This window comes from Tauraco erythrolophus, chromosome 2 (genome assembly GCF_009769465.1).
Source record: "Tauraco erythrolophus isolate bTauEry1 chromosome 2, bTauEry1.pri, whole genome shotgun sequence".
NCBI lineage: Eukaryota > Metazoa > Chordata > Aves > Musophagiformes > Musophagidae > Tauraco > Tauraco erythrolophus.
In genome coordinates, this window is record NC_141466.1 from 75,872,011 (window position 1) to 75,890,875 (window position 18,865).

General features: G+C 38.6%; 1 protein-coding gene across 2 annotated transcripts; it reads left to right on the forward strand.

Annotated features, from left to right (window-relative positions):
- Window positions 1-1,326: 1,326 nt before the first annotated feature.
- Window positions 1,327-17,510, forward strand: KATNA1 (katanin catalytic subunit A1). 2 transcript variants are annotated; one of them, XM_086625514.1, is made up of 11 exons: window positions 1,327-1,376; window positions 2,378-2,552; window positions 3,250-3,407; window positions 5,514-5,697; window positions 7,295-7,416; window positions 8,771-8,876; window positions 9,222-9,380; window positions 11,292-11,418; window positions 12,954-13,088; window positions 13,363-13,489; window positions 17,112-17,508. In XM_086625514.1, exons 2-11 carry the CDS (start codon window positions 2,382-2,384, stop codon window positions 17,308-17,310), a joined length of 1,488 nt encoding a protein of 495 aa, XP_086481640.1. In that variant the 5' UTR covers window positions 1,327-1,376; window positions 2,378-2,381; the 3' UTR covers window positions 17,311-17,508. The 2 variants fall into 2 exon arrangements, with proteins under 2 accessions (XP_086481640.1, XP_086481648.1); XM_086625522.1 differs by lacking the exons at window positions 1,327-1,376; window positions 2,378-2,552 and having other exon boundaries at window positions 3,318-3,407; window positions 5,525-5,697; window positions 17,112-17,510.
- Window positions 17,511-18,865: the final 1,355 nt, after the last annotated feature.

The following is an 18,865-nucleotide window of genomic DNA, read 5'->3' on the forward strand; positions in this document are numbered from 1 at the left end:
TTCTTGCTTGCCTAAAAATCACATTTACTCTTCTGTTATGTGCACCACTGTCATTTTAGTACCAAGTGTTCATATCTTTCTGACTTAGCCTCTTCATCTTTTTTTTTTTAATTCTTGCTATTCTCACATTTCGAGATGAAAACTTTTCTTAGAAGCTGTTGTTTTTCTGGATATTCAAACAGAATTGCTGTTCTGCTTGGATTGCTCTACAGCATTCAGTGTAAAAAGAGTTATATGTGACTTCTTGCCACGTTTGAAAGTCTAGTTTGGCTTTAGTAACTTGCTGTTACTTGATTTTTAAAATGTTTATTAGCACCTTGCTCAACTTGTGATTTCAGTAGTGTTAGTCATAGGTTTGAATTCTCAGGACAGGCAAACAGGTGTATCTGGTAGGATGAGCAGGAGTGGAAAAGCTTGCTCCTAAATATAGCAGGGGAGACTTTGGTAATATCTGTGTGATGATCCATACAGCAGTTGACAAACATCTTCAGGCTCTTTATCCTGAGGTAAAAGCAACAAGGCTCCCAAGTCAAACAGTGGCTCCAAAGCCTAATTAGCCTGGGATAAGTTGTAGCCTTTGTAGTTGATGGTCACATTAACTATATCAGTTTGTAGACATCGTTGTCGCCAGCTCAGCAAGTTTCTGGCCAGGATGAGATGATGTAGTGTAGGTTCTTATGACAGCAGATTTCCAGATTGAACCCTACGGATCTTTGCTGTGTGGATGGGTGTGGGCTGTCAGAGGTTTGTCTTCAGCTCTGCTGCTGCCAGAGTTTTGCTCTTTGGGCTGAAACTTTTCACAGCAGCTGTCTGCTTCAAGGGGAACTCGGGAAAGAAGAGGAAGGAAGCAGAAAGAAGAGGATGGTGGCTCAGGAATGGATGAGCTTGTGTGTCGATACGTGAAGCTACTTGGGAATGGGACAGAAAAAGGAGTGGAAGTCTTGGAATGTTTGATTTCTACTTAGCAGCCCCCCTTTACAATGGGGAGCTAATATTTTAGCAATAGATTGTCTGGTGTGTGCAAAGCACGGCTTCTGAAACCTCTGATAATGCGTCCAAATTTGACCGTGAACTGGTCTTGAAATGTGTTCAGTCTTAAGTCTATTTATTGTGCATGTGAGTTTAGTACCTCTTACATTCTTTAAATAGTTGATCTGTATCAAGTATGCTTCATCCCAGGGCTTAGCCGTGATCGCTTGTCTGCGGTTTCTTCTTATTGGTACTGGATACAAGTACCGAAATGAGAGCAAGGTGACTCTCTTGCAGCCTTGTTTATTTGCTTATTTTAATGTTTTCTGTGCTTGGCTCTAGGAAATCGGGAGAAGAGTGGGGAAATTCTTGGTGTGCAAGAGAAAGGAAAAGTGGAGACAAAGCAGGTATCTTAGAGAAGAAGGGGATGGGATGTAGATAAGTACTGGATAAGAACATAGGATGTTCTATATGGACAGTGGCTGTACCATAACAAATAAGTCTACCACTTCTACTTATTACTGTATTTGTATAAATAATGGTTCTGTGCTATTCTAGTCTGAAAGTGCAGATTCTGCTAATGCTACAAAGTAGAAGTGGTCACAGTCCATAATGTTTGCTCCAAAAAAAAAAAAAAAAATCACTGGTGGGGAAAAGTAGCATAGTTTGAACAATTTGTTAAATAAAGTGGGTAGCTGCACACTGTTTAATTGTGGCCTTTCCTTACCTTTCAGTGATAACTTGGCAGTCTCAATGTTTTTCAAGAGTCTCTCTTTCAGTGTAAAAATGAAGGTGGTAGGAAGGTGCAAGCTGGGGATCAAAGGTGGATATTTGTATTGAATAAATGTTAAATAAAACTGAAAAATGGTAAAATCAAACGGAAAAATAAGTGTTTTCCACAAGGCAAAATCAACTTTTAAAATTACATGCATGGAATGTTAAGGCAAAAAAAATAACAAAACCTAATGCATCTGGAAGAAGAGCTTTGGTTTATTGTGTTGTTTTTTTTTTTTTTAAACCACAGGCCATTATAGTATAGATGATGTTGTAATGCTGACAGTAAAATATCAATTTATGTTACAATAGAATAAAGCGGGAAGGAGAGTGTGCAATTGTGGCTTGCAACGGTGCATTTAAACCTGCGTATCTTGTATGTGCTTTTCAACAGAATCATCATTGTGTTAAACAATTCTATGAAGTGAAGAGCTTCATTTCTAGTAATCGAGAAACATTTTTATTTATGTGGATGACAGTCATTCTAGGACCTTTTTCTAACTCGTATATTTCCAGCTTAGATATTTTGATAGGATAAATGAGGTAATGAACATATGAAAATAGTTGCGAAAATTTGTTCTGGTCCTGGGATGTGGTTTTTTTTTTTTTTCTTAATATTTCCTATTTTTTTCAGCTTCATGTTGAACATGAGCCTTGTTATGATCAGTGAGAATGTAAAGCTGGCCCGTGAATATGCCTTACTGGGAAATTACGACTCTGCGATGGTCTACTACCAGGGAGTTCTTGACCAAATGAATAAGTACCTCTACTCTGTCAGAGATACGTATCTGCAACAGAAATGGCAACAGGTAAATAGTACTTTTCTGGGACATTTTGAGGGGAAAGTGTTAAAGTAGCAAAATTTGCCTATCTTGTGGTAAACAAAAGTATAAAAATACATGCATAATTCTCTGATAAACTGTAGTGCTGTTCTATATAGGCTTTTTTGTTATTGTATAGACTTTAATTCTTTATGATTTCTTGCATGACAAAACAGGCAATGGAACACAGCCTTGGGGAGTGAGTGCACTGTTTGGCTTGTCAGCTTCTTGCTGATGAGTACCCTTGTTATGCTGAAGTTTTTTTAGGCTGGTATAATTTCAAGCAGTATTATTTCCCTTTCAGTGTTTAGTAGTGTGACTTAAATCCTTAATAGAAAGTGGGTTGTGGCTGCAGTATTAATTTGTCCTTAACACAGGCCATCATTTGTTTTCATTGACCTTCAGTCTATTAGGTTGCTCTCTTTTGCATATTTGTTTAATATGCAAAATTTTTCAAAAGTCTCTTTGGTGTTAAATCTAAAATCTGTTTGTTTATTCTTTAAATGTAATGAAGACAGAAAACCCTTCTTGATATCTGATGTGCGTTATTCTTGTCTGTTGAAGTAGAATCAGGCAGCTTGTGAATCCTTGTGGAATCCATCCAGGCATTACATGGACTTGAACAGAGAACTGTTACAAACTTATTTGCAATGTGCTTAATCTACTTTTTTTTTTTTTAACTCAGGTTTGGCAGGAGATAAGTGTGGAAGCTAAGCATGTGAAAGATATAATGAAAACACTAGAGAGTTTTAAACTAGACAGTACTCCATTGAAAGCTTCACAACAAGAATTACCAGCTCATGATGCAGAAGTCTGGTCTTTGCCAGTACCTGCTGAACGTAGGTAAGAGGAAACCTAAAGACCTAAATTAACATTTATCAGGGCAAAGTGTGCTTTGACTTCAGCCTGTTCCTGTCCTGGGTAATTTTTGTTCTAGAACTTAGATGTGTGACACTTACAGCAGCAGCTTGCCGCCATTCTGTGTGTAGCTGTTATGAAAAGGATGAAGACGTATTATCAGAGTGGAATCTAGAAGTGTCCAAGCTCAGTTCCTTTTGTGTAGCACGGTGGTTCCCTGATCTCCTTCATGAACTGATCACTTAGGCTAGCATAAGCTCAAGGGAAGAGGTGGGAACAAGCAGCTCCAGGCAAGCCTGTGTATTGCAGAAGTAGTTTTTGAACTATACTGAGTCTGTGAAATCAAGGCCTTGTGGTGTGGTTTGACAATGTAGCTGCTGCTGGAAGGATACTCCTACCTTCCACAGTTGCCTGAGATTTTTTTCCACTTTTATCTTTGTTGGCATTGATTAGCTGTTCAGGATGCTAAACTGTCAAAAAAGACACTGTTTTGTGCAGTGAGTGTGTTTTTGTTTGGCGCTTTTTTGTTTTGTTTTCCTGAAATCAACTGTCTGAACTGGTTAATTGGAGGTTCTAACACATGCCAGTGGTAGGAGAGAACAGGAGCGCGTGCAAAGCAGGCATGGAACTGTACGTTTTGACAGAAAATTACTATTAGATCAGCTTAGCTGTACTGTCGAACTGTTCTTTGAGGCTTTGAACTTACAAGCTGTTTCTCGTAAACATAACTTCAGTCTTTATGGGTACATTTTTACACTTTTTTAAAAACTGATTTATTTTAAGCCTGCTTTCTGAAAGAAATGGGTATTGTGTGATCACACTGTTTCTGTTAATCTCCTTAAATAACTTTGGAATACTGCTAGCCAATTTCATTCAAACCTTCTGAAAGAATAGAGTCTGGGAGGTCAAACTTTCCTGATGTTTTGAAGCTTTCTAGAGAAGAGATTCACAAACTCATGTTTCTAAAAAGGGAAAAACTTGAGAGAACTGTTTCTGTTCCATTTAGCTTGCCACCTGGTGAAGTGTTGAGTTGTGGCAATATGAAAAAGTCACAGTGAAAACTTGGACAATGTTGAATTGGAATAACCACATTACATTTTTATACTGAGATGGCAGAACTCACAAATTTAGGTGGAAATTAAACATGTAATCACACTGTTCCTTTATTTTGAGCTTTAGGGTGGAATTCAGAGGTGACTAGGTGTTGATAAATAAAAGTATAGGTTGGTAGATACTCCATTTGGAGACCAAAGAAGCTTTAACGCTTATGATCTTATCATTAGCGTATTCATGTTGCCTAATATGCGTTTCACCCTGAAGAAATATGTGCAGCTCTGACCAACTTGCTACTGTTAATCAATTGAAAACATTTTATGAAGGTACTGAATCCTGATATATCTTGAATGATATGTCAAAAGAGATCTTCTAGTTCAAGTAAATGCTCTCCAAATCAGAAACTTCCATTTTCTATTCTCTAGAAATATCCCTGAAAACTTAAGCTTGACTGACAGCTTATTAGTGCTGGAATTTTAGGAGGGCCTGTGGAAAAAGTATATCTGAGAGTGTAATGGCTTTGTATGGGGAAGAAACTGAATTTTAAAAAAGAAATCCATAATACCAATCATGATACTGGTTCATTCATACATACTTCTAAAAGTACTCTAGTTTCGGGCAACTGGAGGCCTCACATACACATTTTCTTTCTCAAGAAGTAAAAATAAAACTGACATTTCCAAGAAACCTTTACATTTCTTGGGGTAGGAGAGTGAGGACCATTGTGATAAGGAGAAAATATATTGTTAGTTTTGTGTGTTTTGTTTTTTTTTTTTTCCTAAGCTCCATAATACTAGGATTACTTTTATTCATGAAATATACAAAGCAAGGAGCTTGTTTTAAGCAAATAAGTCCTGAGCTTGTGGCAAAAGGAAAATGGAGTTTTAGTGACTATCTAAAAAGACCTGTCATGTTTCTGACATGCTGATTTTTAACTTGAGCAAAATGGCTTTTTAGTTCATAACCACTTGACTGGGTTATGTCGTACTCACCAGTGACTTTAAACTGAGGCTTTTTGCATATGTTACAACTAATTAGATCTTCGCCAGGACCCAGGAAACGTCAGTCTGCTCAGTGTGGTGATTGCAGAGGTCACAATAATCGTTTAAGTGCAGCTGTCAGAGGCCCTCACCGTCCATCCTCTCGAAATCCCAGTGATAAAGGGAAGGCGGTCCGCAGCCGGGAGAAAAAAGATCAGCAAAATAAAGGAAAAGAGGAAAAGGTAAGCTTGCAAATAACTTCATGAAGTTGAGGAACTTAGTCTTGTTTTCTTAATATTGAGTGTATTATAAAATGAGATGCCCATAAAATGTTTCTTCTGTTCAAGTCAGTGTGCTGATTTGAATCTCACCTTGTAAGGTGTCTTTTGCTTTATAGGCAGTCTTGCTTATGGATTAATTAAAAACAAAACAAAAAAAACAACAAAATCAACAAACCCTCATCTGGAGGAAGTGATCTGGTAAATGTGGGCTTGTTTACTGCAACTTGGAGATAGTTATTTAAAATTATACCACTGAATTACTGAAACTGAGCCTGATGCAGCTCATTCAAATGGGATGTCCTTGTGGGTTCTTTAGTTGCTTTCATGTATTTTAGGCTGAGATTGACTCGCCTGTTCCAAAGCACTTCAAGATTTGTGTGATTTTGAAGGGAGACCTTTACTTAGTTTATTTTGTTGAGAATCTGGTATTACCTCCAGACTTTTCAGTTTAAAACAAACAAAAACCCAACATACTTCATGAGAGAGAATTGTCTATCATCTATTTTTTGCAATCAGTGCTTTAGTTTTTGCTTATGCTGTGGTCTCCATAAATTTAGCTGATGACCAGAGTAAGAAATAATACCGAAGACACTAAATTCATAGTTTTCCAGAGTCTGAATAAATCAAATATCCATGTAATAGTTTGTTAGCTTCAGCAACCTTATGTTGTGGGTGAGATGTCATCGCCTGTGGAAACAGCATAAACTGCAAGGGTGGAATCGTTTAGCTGTGTAAGCCACTACTTTTATTAGGAGCTAAATTACATTGTCTTTGGAGTGATTAATCCTCTCTCACTGAGGATATACACATGCAGAGACAGGATAGGTCTTTTTTCTTTTTTTTACAGTTGTTCTGTCATCACCAGTGCTTACTGTTAAGTGTATTAAAAAAGAGGGTATGTCTAGTGCATTTTATTTCCTTTCAGTTGCATGGTCTCTGCTGGTTGAGCCCTTTCAACTGTGTAGCTTCTTTGCTTTTGCTCTGCTGCAGAGCTGCTTCTCTGCTGTTCTTGTCCATGCTTCTGTACCATTTAATTAGCTCTTTTTTTACTTCTGTGGTCTTCCTGCAGATCACCTTTGCTCATTCTACATATGGAAGTCTTGTTTAATTTTTTTTTGTGTCCCATATATATGGCATATTTGTGACATTTACAGGATTTGAGATACTCTAGTTCAGTGTGACGCTTTCTGATCCAGTCTCATGCAAAATTCCCCCTACCCAGCTACTGTCTCATAGTTTTTGATTTCTCCGGGAGAAGAGGTGAGAACTGTTACACGGAGATAGGTGCATGCAGCTTTTATTACCTACTAAAGCAAAGAAACTGCATCAGTACAACATGCTGACCTTGGGGAGAAGGAAATGGGACCAGGGCAGTAGAGAAATCTGGGTAAACCACATAGATCCTGCAGTGCAGCAGGAATATGGATATTTCATAATTTTCATTCTGGTTTATGCTGCCTACTTCTAGAAATTTAATGCTATTGTGAACTTTTTATAAAAATCCATTAGTAGCATCACCATTGTTGTGTATTTACATTGTTATATCCTTTGTACGTAGAATAAATCCACATCTGAGATTTCAGAGCCTGAACCAAAGAAATTTGACAGTACTGGATACGATAAAGATTTAATAGAAGCTTTGGAAAGAGATATAATTTCTCAAAATCCCAACATTCGATGGTAAGTTTGAATACTGCTGCCAGTCTGAGTTGTTTGTTTTTCCTCTTACATAGTGTGACAAGAATTAAGTATTTTAGCATATGCTTACATATAAAAAGTACCTACAGGTTTTCTTCAATTAGATAGGCAGCTAAACTTCTTGTGTAGTTGAATATTTTTAGAAACTTTTTTCCTACCCATAGATTCATACAATAGTTTGAGTTGGAAGAGACCTTTAAAGATGAGCTAGTCCAACCCCCTGCCATGGGCAGGGACGTCTTTCCCTAAATCAGGTTGCTCAAAGCCCTGTCCAGCCTGACCATAGAAAGCTTCTCAATTTTCTAAGAGTCCTGAAATCAATTTTTGAGCTACATTGCAAAAGAGTATGAGATTCTAGTGTCCGCCTGTGTCTCTTCATTTAGAAACCTGTTTCACTACCCAGGAGCGTACCAAGATAGAAAACCAATTAACAAAGAAGTTATGTCAACATAGGAACCCTTTGAAATCTTGCTGGACGTGATGTGACTGCCAGTATAAAATATAACCACGTGCCAGTACTTTTTCATAAATGTGTTAAATATTTAAACCTTATACAAAGGTTGTTTTGTGTTCCAAATGTTTCCAAGCTTAGCTGGTTTTGTGAGGATTAAATGAGCAAAAATATTCTGGCAAATGAAGTAGGCTTAAAAAAAACCCCAAACTGAACAATCCCACAAGCAACTTTGTATGCATACAACTATCATGTATTTCAGTTCAGTATGTAATATGTTTCAGTTTTCAGATCGAATCTTAAATTACAACTTCAGATTTGAAACTATTTTTTCATATAGATATGTTTTGAAACCAAAACATTACTTGGGCACATGCTGGTGAGAATAACCCTCAAGAAAATAAGACCAGCCTGTAAAGTAACTGAGAATTCATACATTTATAACTCCGAAAAAGAATTCTAAAAATCCTTTTTAATTCAACTCCATTTACTAGTCTTCAGTAAATTGTTCTCGCATGATGAAAGATGGTATTGTAAGTTTCAGGGACAGCTAACCTCTTGGGAAAAGAAGAAAGCATCAGATGTAACTAGCATAAGTTTGACCAACTTGCCTTATTCTTTCTGTGAATAAGAACAGTGGTGCTCTAGTGAAATAGTTAATGTGTCTCTCTTTGCTTTCGCATCCAGCTGGAGTCTACCAGCTGGATGCCAACTGCAGCTTTTGTAGACTTTTGCCACGAAACCATAAATAAATCCAACTGATTTTCCTGATTTATGGAAGACCTGTTAGATAACAATAACTTTAATTGTTGGTTGTTTTGAGCTGTGGACTGATTGTTTTGCAGCCTGTCTGAATCTGTCAAACAACTTTCTCTTTCTTGTCAGGGATGACATTGCTGATTTAGTAGAAGCCAAAAAACTGCTTAAGGAAGCTGTAGTTTTACCGATGTGGATGCCAGAGTTTTTTAAGGGAATTAGAAGACCATGGAAGGTATGAAAAAAAAATCTGATCCTGTGATGATAAGTAGGATTCTGAGATTGGATCTTGGTGGAACAAGAAATTTTGGGTGGTTTACAGTTTATATAAATTCTTTCCGCTTTTTAGTAACAAAACTTATGATATATAGTATTAACAAAATAAAGACGTCAGCCAGACAAATACACTGTCTTCAGCTATATTGTTGCAAGTAAGCTATAGCAATTAATTAAATACCTTTGAATAACTTTTCAAGGGAAAGTTTACAGTTAGTATTTTAATATTACACTATTAAACAAACTGTGAAATTGTCTGTGTTTTGATTCTTGCCCTAAAAGTGGTTCTTTTTCACTTTAATAGGGTGTGCTTATGGTTGGTCCTCCTGGTACTGGAAAGACTCTCCTGGCAAAAGCTGTAGCCACTGAGTGCAAGACTACTTTTTTCAATGTTTCTTCTTCCACACTTACCTCAAAATACAGAGGAGAGTCTGAGAAACTCGTTCGTCTGCTGTTTGAAATGGTGATTGAAATTTCTGAATATAAATAGCGAGATAATTAAGTAGAATTACGTCTAGAATAGTGAAACCTTGCCAAGATTTAGAACTCATAGCATACATGAGCAACACTCCAAGCTTAAAATGCTTTTGGACCTTCTGATTTGGCCATGTACATTCAAGATCTGGTTATTCTTACATAGCTTTACAAAAACTGAGAAATGAGGTTGTTGTTTTCACAGTTAGCCTGTTATGTTACAGGTAGCTGGCTATAAGCTGATGAATGCTGTAAAACATACTTTAATGTAAAACTAGAGGTGGAATCTAATTGCTTTCTGGGTGAGAACCCTACTTAGGCTCTGTGTGTTGTGTTGTTTTGTAGATGGTTTTTTGGTTTGTTCATACTTAAAGTAAGTGGACTTCCAAATGGTAGCTGGCTTCAGAGCACATGATGCGTGAAGTTGGTTCAGAATATGTAGCTGTTTTTCATGTTACTGGATTTGCCTGCAGTGTTTGCTGAGGTCCTCAGTACTGAAGGGGGCAGCAGAGCTGCAATGAGTCAGAAAAGTCAGGAAATAAAAGGTATTTTACAGTATAGTTTGGGCATATTAAATTAGTTGATATCATGCCTGTCAATCAAAAATGCGTATACACAAAGGACAGCATCTCAACTGCTGTAGGACAGTCGCTTTTATTGTCACAGATCCTTGTTTTTGACCTCTCGTTTTGGGGAAGGTTAGAGTTACTTTGCAGTTGACCTGTTTCTTGGCCAGGTTCCGTATCATAGAATCACAGAATGGCATAGGCTGGAAGGGACCTCAGAGATCATCTAATCCAACCTCCCTGTCATGCGCAGGGATGCCTCTCAACTAGATCAGGCTACTCAAGGCTCCATCCAACCTGGCCTTGAACACCTCCAAGGAGGGGGCATCCACAACCTCTCTAAGCAATTTATTCCAAAGTCTTACCACCCTCATACTGAAGAATTTCTTCCTAAGATCTAATCTAAATCTGTTCTCCTTCAACTTAAACCCATTTCCCCTTGTCCTATCAGTGGACACTCTTGTAAAAAGTCCCTCCCCAGCCTTCCTGTAAGTTCCCTTCAGGTATTGGAAGGCAGCTATTAGGTCCCCCCGAAGTCTTCTCTTTTCAAGGCTGAACAATCCCAGCTCCCACAACCTGTCCTCATAGCAGGGGTGCTCCAGCCCCTGGATCATCTTTGTGGCCCTTCTCTGAACATGCTCCAACAAATCTATGTCTCTCTTATGGTGGGGACACCAGAACTGGACGCAGTATTTGAGGTGAGGTCTCACAAGAGCAGAGTAGAGGGGTAGAATCGCCTCTCTTGACCCGCTGACCATGCTTCTCTTGATACATCCCAGGATGCGGTTGGCCTTCTGGGCCGCATGAGCGTGCTGCCGGCTCATGTTGAGCTTCTCATCTATAAACACCCCCAAATCCTTCTCTTCAGGGCTACTCTCAAGCCACTCTGTGCCCAGTTTGTATTTGTGCCTAGTATTGGCCCGACCCAGGTGAAGGACCTTGCATTTTGACTTGTTGAAGCTCATGCAGTTCCTAGCTTAATGTTCATCTTAGCTTTAACTGGTTTCTTTTTCAAGCATTCTGTGATGACTTTCACGGTTATGGATGTTATTTCTAGTATGTAAAACAGCCCATAGCTTATTAAACATTTGTTTATAGCCCTAACAATTATAGGAGTTTGCCAAAAACTGTTCTGCTCAAATGTTAATATCGAATGCACAGCTGTTCTGTAGTTGTGTGCAATGGTTAAGAGAGGGAAGGTTAGATATTGTTTGATACTTATGAGCTGATTCATTGGGGTAAATGTGTCATAACTTAGCTCTGAATATGCTGCTCTCTGTTTCATGTGAGTAGACTGTCATTTCAGTTTCTGCTTTATCTTTTGCTTTCTTTAGGCTCGATTTTATGCCCCAACAACTATATTTATTGATGAGATAGACTCTATCTGTAGTCGCAGGGGAACTTCAGAGGAGCATGAAGCTAGCCGACGTGTGAAGGCAGAACTGCTAGTTCAAATGGATGGTAAATAGCCTGATCACTGGGGACTGTGGGGCTGGAGGAACCTTGAGGGAGTAAAAAAAAATTAGATCAAAAAACTTCATTGTCAAGAAGCGATTTGTTTGAAAGCCTTACATAAAACTGGAGTAAAAAGATACAAATGCCCTATTGCAACTATCAGTGTGGAAGGAAAAAGATACCAATTTAACAATCTTTTAGCATCTGAGCAATGACGTATTACTGACTCAGAATAACGAAGATTCAGTGGAGAATACAAGATTTCAAAACTGCAGAAGAAAAAAAGTACTAATTGCTCCTCTCAGTCTTTACCTAGCGTATCACTCACTTCTCCAAAACCAAGCAAAAAGTGGTTCAAAAGAACTGTCACCTGTTCAATTTAAACTTCAAAGGCAATCGTTACACTTGACTACTTCGGGATTTATTTTTTTCTCCTAAAGATACAATTAAAAAATAAAGGCAATTTTTTATAGAAGTGGTTAGGAGAGTTTTCCTTTTAAAACACTGAGTTCAGTACAGCTATTTGCTTAGTATTTTGCAAATCAACAAAGTTTAAAAGTAGGTAACACTGTGCAAAGTTGCTATAGACTCATCTTTTTATACTCTTTTTAGTGAGCATGGAGAAGGAGAGGAGCAACTGAAAAGTGCTAATCTATGGAGTAGTTTGTGGTAGCATTCCATGAGTCAGAAGATTTGTATATTTATTTCTGGTTCTCTGATGTTGATACCCTTTTATGTTTGACTTTAAATAGTAGCAGAGCTGTAATGCTCTTCTCATAACTGAAGTATGTACATAAGCTGATTTTATTAGTAACAACTGTTTGAAGTCCTTTCACTTGAGTGTTCATAAGTGGTGTTTTATATGCAAATTTGCAAGCAGACTAGTTACAATGGCTATTCCGTAGCCTGATCCTATGATTATAAGCAAAAACAGTAAATGCAGGGGGTAGCAAGTTTAATGAAATTAACTTCTTCATATAGCAGCAGTTTCACAGTACTTGAGAGACTGAGGTGTTCTCTCTGCCTCTGAGAAATTGTGATTCAGCCTGCCAAACTTAAACATTCACTTTGGCAGTTTCTGGGAATCGACCTGTGTATGTGAAACACTGGGCCTGAATTGAGAAGTGAAGAACCTTTGTAGGGGAGTAAAGCTGCTTTTGTGTGACTGTTAGGGAGTACCGTTGAGGGAAGGAGGGGTCTGTTTTTTGGTGTGGTGATGGTTTTGGGGGGTTGTTTTGTTTTTCTTCACATGCTGTTACAGGATGTTGATGTGAAAATTCAAACACTGTAATGACAGAAATACAACTCTGCTGTAGAAATGTAGAACTCTATCTGTTCCATGATAGAGAGAGACTTCCTGATCTGGCGTAGTGGCGTAGGCCACTGCTTCTAATTAAAGCCAGTCTCTGTTTTTGCTTGCAGGCTGTTATATAGGTGAAAAACTGAAGTCTATTGCACTTAAGTGATTCTATTGTTCTGTCTACACATACATGAAATTTCACAAAATGCGTACGTTTTACTTCCTCTTTTCTCCAATGCAGGTGTTGGAGGGGCTGCTGAAAACGACGATCCTTCCAAGATGGTCATGGTACTTGCTGCTACTAATTTTCCTTGGGATATTGATGAAGCCCTAAGACGCAGACTAGAAAAGAGAATTTACATTCCTTTACCATCAGGTATGAAGACTTGGTGAGAGGAGTGGTTAAAAAGACTAAAATTTAAACTTTATCAATGTTCCTTCAGTTTTGTTCACCTGATTTAAAAATCTAGTTGATACACATATGCAAAATAATGATGAATTCAGGACCAGGTTAAATCTAAACATTGAATGTGTACTCTTGTAGCAAGTACGGTGTCCTTTTTTTCATTCTTCCCTCTTATCCTTCTTCAATTCATTATTTACCTTCAGAAAGCAAGTTGTATGGACTCAATTTTCCATTCTTTGATTAGCAAAAGGTAGAGAGGAACTCCTAAGAATAAATCTCCGAGAGCTGGAACTAGCTGATGATGTTGACCTTGCAAATATAGCTGAGAAAATGGAGGGTTATTCAGGTGCAGACATCACCAACGTATGCAGGTATGTTAACATTGCATCATTTGTGTTGCTACTGCTACAAACTGAGAAAACTGCTTGTAAAGTAACTAATCTACATGATTGAAGTTGTTGGATAAAACCAGACTATAACTTGTCTTTTATGTATGGCTAAAAGGTGAAATACTGTGTTAATATTTACCTAGATTTCCATTTGATATTTCTATATAATAATGATGAAGGGCAGTTGCAACATAGTAATCTAAACAAGCTGTGATTTAGGTAAAATCCCATGTTCTTTCATGTACACCAAATTCTTTGTGTGAGGAATATCCACAGGATGGTAGACTTCAACTTGTAGAGTTGCAGTCATTCCACTGAGGTTATACTGCTTCAGCAGAACATCCATGTGTAAGAGACAGTAGTGGCAGAGGCCAGAATTACTGAAGGAAAAACACAGAGTGTCCTTCCTTCGTGACACAGAAAAGGTATACCATACTGTGTGACAGTACAAGAGCTGTGTACTCAGCACGTTGGCTTTAGGGATGGGGCTGACTTAAGTTTTCTTCTACCTCCTCCACCTCCCCTTCTCCTCAGTACTGTTGGTATACAATCTATTTGTGGACCTATTCCATAACCTAGGTTCCTGAAATAATTCACTAAAAATACCTTCTAACCCTTCCTCCAGTCATCTTTTATTTCAAAAATTGAGAAGGGAGAAAAGGATTACTTTTTTAAGAGACTAGTGTCAGTCAGCTGGTTTACATCTAAAAATTTGCACTGGCACAGCTGCAGCGGTGGCAAATTACGGAATCAGCAGTATGAGACAAAGAATTGAAACTTCTCAAGATGCTGTTGTCATCTAATAAGTAACCGTGTATCTATGCCTTCAGCCTTTGGAGGTGGCACTAATGTGTGACAGTGTAAGGCTTGAGCTCCAAGTTGTGCCCACAAAACTGTTGTGGGGCTGTACTTTGAACAGGGTAAGAGAACTGCTCTGGATTAAAAACGTCTCCTCGTTACTTTCCTTAAGCTCAGATCCATTTCCTGCCTTGATTCGTAGTACAGCTCTGCAAACGCTCATCAGCACAACTGAGAGGGCGATACGCTGTGCCACAGGGATGGATGCGACTGGCCCATATGCAAAACTGCCACCGAAGGCTCTTATCAGCAGGGTCACTTAAGGCTGAACTGAGAGTTTGGAGGCTCAGTACTGTTTCCTGAACAAACCTTAGACAGGGTCTGGGAAAAGAATGATATGTTAGTTGTTCTGAGGCAGCGTTGTGCAGATTTGTTTTATATATGGGTTTGTGAGATGAATTTGTGGTGCTCTTTTGCTCCGTCTTGCTGTTAGTTGTGCTTTGAAAGGAGTTTGTGCTAATAGGTTCATGTTATATGAAAGGGAGTTTTTGCCTGTTGCTTTGTGCATTTTAGCTGCAGTTTGTCTCCCCTGGTCTGTTTGGTGTTCGCTGTTTGTAATTGATTTTATACTGGATACCAATACACTTGTTTGCAAGTCAGAATACTTGTAATGGTTTTGAATAAATTTTATATATATATATATATACACACACACTGTTGCTTTTTATTTTTAATCAAAGTCCATTAGTACAAATAGTATTAAAAAAACAAAGCAAAAGCAAACAAACAAACAAAAAGAAAAACCACACAGAAACACCCCGGTCTTTCTTTTGTGGCAGTCTCCTTAGAGATGACTTGAGGTGGCAGCAACCAGAAATCCAGACAAAGTGGGGTTTGGATGTGCGTGATTTGAAATTAGTAAGAAAGCAGTCATATTAGCCTGTGTGTTTACACCTTGTTAATGGTGTCAGGAAAAACAGATCTTAAATGTGATTTGTCTCAATGCAAACGAAACAAAAGACACATGGCTGAAAGTGCTTTTGTATGGTTCAGACGTACAGTATATAAACACAGTAAAGTTCAGACTTGTAGACTCTTAACAGTCCTTGCTAGTGACAGAAGCAAAACTTAAAAAAAAGTGAGCCAAGAACTCTGGTTTCCTCAAATTACTCTCCTATCTTAAAGAATTTGAGGTGAAATCCAAAGTTTGCTGAACCAGAGTGAAAACCAGTCAGACATGACAGTAGAGTTCGTAACAGTCAGCATATAACCATGGAAAATGAAGGCGAAGCTTTATTTTGAAAAGACATTCAGGAATGTAAAATGCATCTGAATCGCGTATTAGATGTGAGCATGAACTGACTTGGAATCGTTGTTTTGAGCAGACTGTGAAGGTTGAAAGGCCTTTGGAACGGAACTGACCCTGCTGCGTGTTCCAGTGGGTGGCTGCTTGTTTTTTGAATGTAGCTTTGGTGCTTCTCCAGGCACCAAAGGTGCATTTGAGAAAGCACTAAGAGCTGATGTTGGAACGACTGTCAGCAAAATTACTTTCTTCTGTAAAGTGGTGGCAGATGCACTTTAATTTTGTGAGTGTGTTGGGGGTAGGGTAGGTTGTGTTTTGTTTGTTTTTTTTTTTAAAAACTGCTGTCTGGAGGCAAAATAGATGCCTGGGATGCTTCACTGCATCCCTGCCCCCTCCTCCCGATTGTGTAACACTGGCTGTTCCTTCATAAATGATGCTACAAGAGCAGAGCACAGTGATACTTGACTAAGATGGAGTTCAACAAGGCAAGTTTTTGGGGTTGTTCTAAAATTCTAGTTATTGTGTTAGGCATTCTAATTGCAATTATTTAGTAAGTCCACGAAGTCTGTCTTTATTGATTATTTTTGGGGGAGGAAGTGGAACTGAAACAATATGAAACATCTTTCATATTTAACAGAACAGAAACCATCTTTCTAAATCCTCCTAGAAGACAACGTATAAGTTTTTTCAGTTTGGATTCTCACCTACTAATATGATATAATACTGTAGTGATATCGCCAGGATTACCCTTCCATCTTTTTTACCTCTACACAAAATAAATAGCATTTTGTTATTATGATAAGCTATATAACAATGGATAAGCAGGAATTTTAGTCTTTCAGTGTTATCCATTTATCACCTCAACAGCTCACCACCTGCTGCTACTGATATTACTGTTGGAAATTCAAATGCAGTCAAACTTAATGCAGCAAGAAAATGACTTCTTGTAAAGATGCTTCATGCTTATTGAGGCCAGAAGTTTGAGGAGCCAGGGGCAGAACAGATTTTGTGGTTTAACTTTTAGCTGTGAATATATAGGTTGGAGGTAGATACTGTTAACTCCTCTGTCCTTGAAGTGGGATTCCTATTTGGACCAGAAAACATGCAGAACATTCCAGCCATTTCTCCTGTACATAGCAGTGAAACCATTACTTTGCCTTGTTCCTGTTCAAAAATACTGTAAAGAGCAGCTACGTCATAGGCATGCAGCAGCATTAGATAAACCAGTTAATCTTCACCTCTTTTGCTTAGCCTGTGAATAGTAGCTGCTCAGAGATCCAGTGAGGATAAATCCATGTTTGAGAAATATGGATAGCATGGTACTGTAGGTTGTGCAAGCACTTGGAGATCTTTCTGTAAAAGCTTACAACTCTTTATTATGTCTTTTTGATTGTGACAGCTTAACTGTAATGCTACGTTGAGCCTTTTAAACAAGTCAACTCACCATCCTGCATTGAGTAACAGCTGTTGGGTGTTTTTTTTTTTTGCGTCTTTATTTAATAGAGATGCATCGCTGATGGCTATGAGAAGGCGTATTGAAGGCTTGACACCAGAAGAAATAAGAAATCTTTCCCGAGATGAAATGCACATGCCAACAACTATGGAAGACTTTGAAATAGCTTTGAAGAAAGTTTCTAAATCTGTATCTGCTGCGGACATTGAGAAATATGAGAAATGGATAGTTGAATTTGGATCATGCTGAGTTGTCTTGTCTTGAAGAAGCCACCTTATGTCTTAAAACAGCCTTAGAAGTAATAAGTAGTGTGCCAGTGCACTGCGTGCTCTTTTTAACTTTTGTAATTTAAGAGCAACAGATGTCTAAATAAATTTTTTTTTTAAAATGCAAATTCTGTCTTGAATTAGCTCAAAAATTACCCGTTTTTCTCATATGTGAAAGATACTGATGGGATCTGCTTTGATTGTCAAGATTTTAAAATTACTTAAATTTAATACTAGAACTCTCACATAAGAGGGTTTACTCTTGAAAAATAGCTGTTACACCAAAAAAAACCCCAAACTAACCCTGCTGAGTAGTGGGTAAGGGACGCTGAGAACTAGAAAATGGGATGAACAAGACATAGGTGTATAGATGGCTTTGCCAGCTGATCTTGGAGAATTCTACCCTTAAACTGTTTCTAAGGCATTAATAAAGAACCGGTATGAAGACTGAGATGTAGAACAGCAGCCCTTGCGCTACTCACAGTTGATAGATTCAACTGAGATTTAAGGAAGGAGTAGGATTGTCACTGGCTTACGGTATCTATTACAGATCTACTCAGCAATATTAACGTACATCCAGCAAGTGTCGACTAGTTCCGTGCAGCCAGCGGCGATGTAGAGTCACGTGTGTAGTGTCCGTGCCAGCCTGAGAGAAAACAAAAGCTTTCTGGCATTAGTTCTGGAATTCGTTTTGTCTTCCTTGGCTGTACCGCACCGTGAGCTCCAAAACTCCACACTGGTAGGTTGAGTCCTGGTTTACACCCCACGTTTATTCTAGTCGGGCTGTTCTGAGAAGGCAGCGTGCGCGTTACGTTGGTGCTCAGTCGCTTGCTGTTTGCAACCCTGACTTTACAACTGATGTCATCAAAAAGAGAATTTAGATTTTACAAGTAGAATGGAGAAGCGGTTCTCTGAGAATGGTTCTACAGTGACCATTTAGGTCGTAATTTTGGAGTTTGTTCAACAGTGGTCACTGTAGCTAAACCATCTATCACTTCTGTCCATCTCATGTTATTTTGGAAATACTTCTTCCTGCTAACCTGCTTTAGAGCAGCTGGCTGTAGTTCTGCTTACAGGTGAACTTCATGCTTTTTCCTGAAACAAATACATCTGGACTTGCTTCAGCGAGTAGGTACATGTATGAAACTGACTGTGGAATTCCTGCTCGTGTGTCTCTTCAGATGCTGTAAGGCAGACGGAAAGGACAAACGGTAATGAAAACCGGCAGCCTGAGTAGAAGGCAAATGAGTTGTATAAATGCCATTGTCGTGAATGTCTTGTTAACATACTTAAAATTCACCACTATGTCGTGAGTGACAGCTGGACAGGCTGAAAAGGGACATTCAGCAGTGCTTGTAACGAGACACTCTAGTAAGACACTGAGATGCAGATATTGTTGAGAGCTCCTGAACCCCTGGGTGGACCTGGTGTGATGAACTCAGAAATGAAGGGAAGATGTGCAAGTGTGAGTATCTGTAGACTTCCATCTCAAATTTACCTCTTTCCTTTCAAAAGCAAAGCCGTATGTGTCAGAGCTA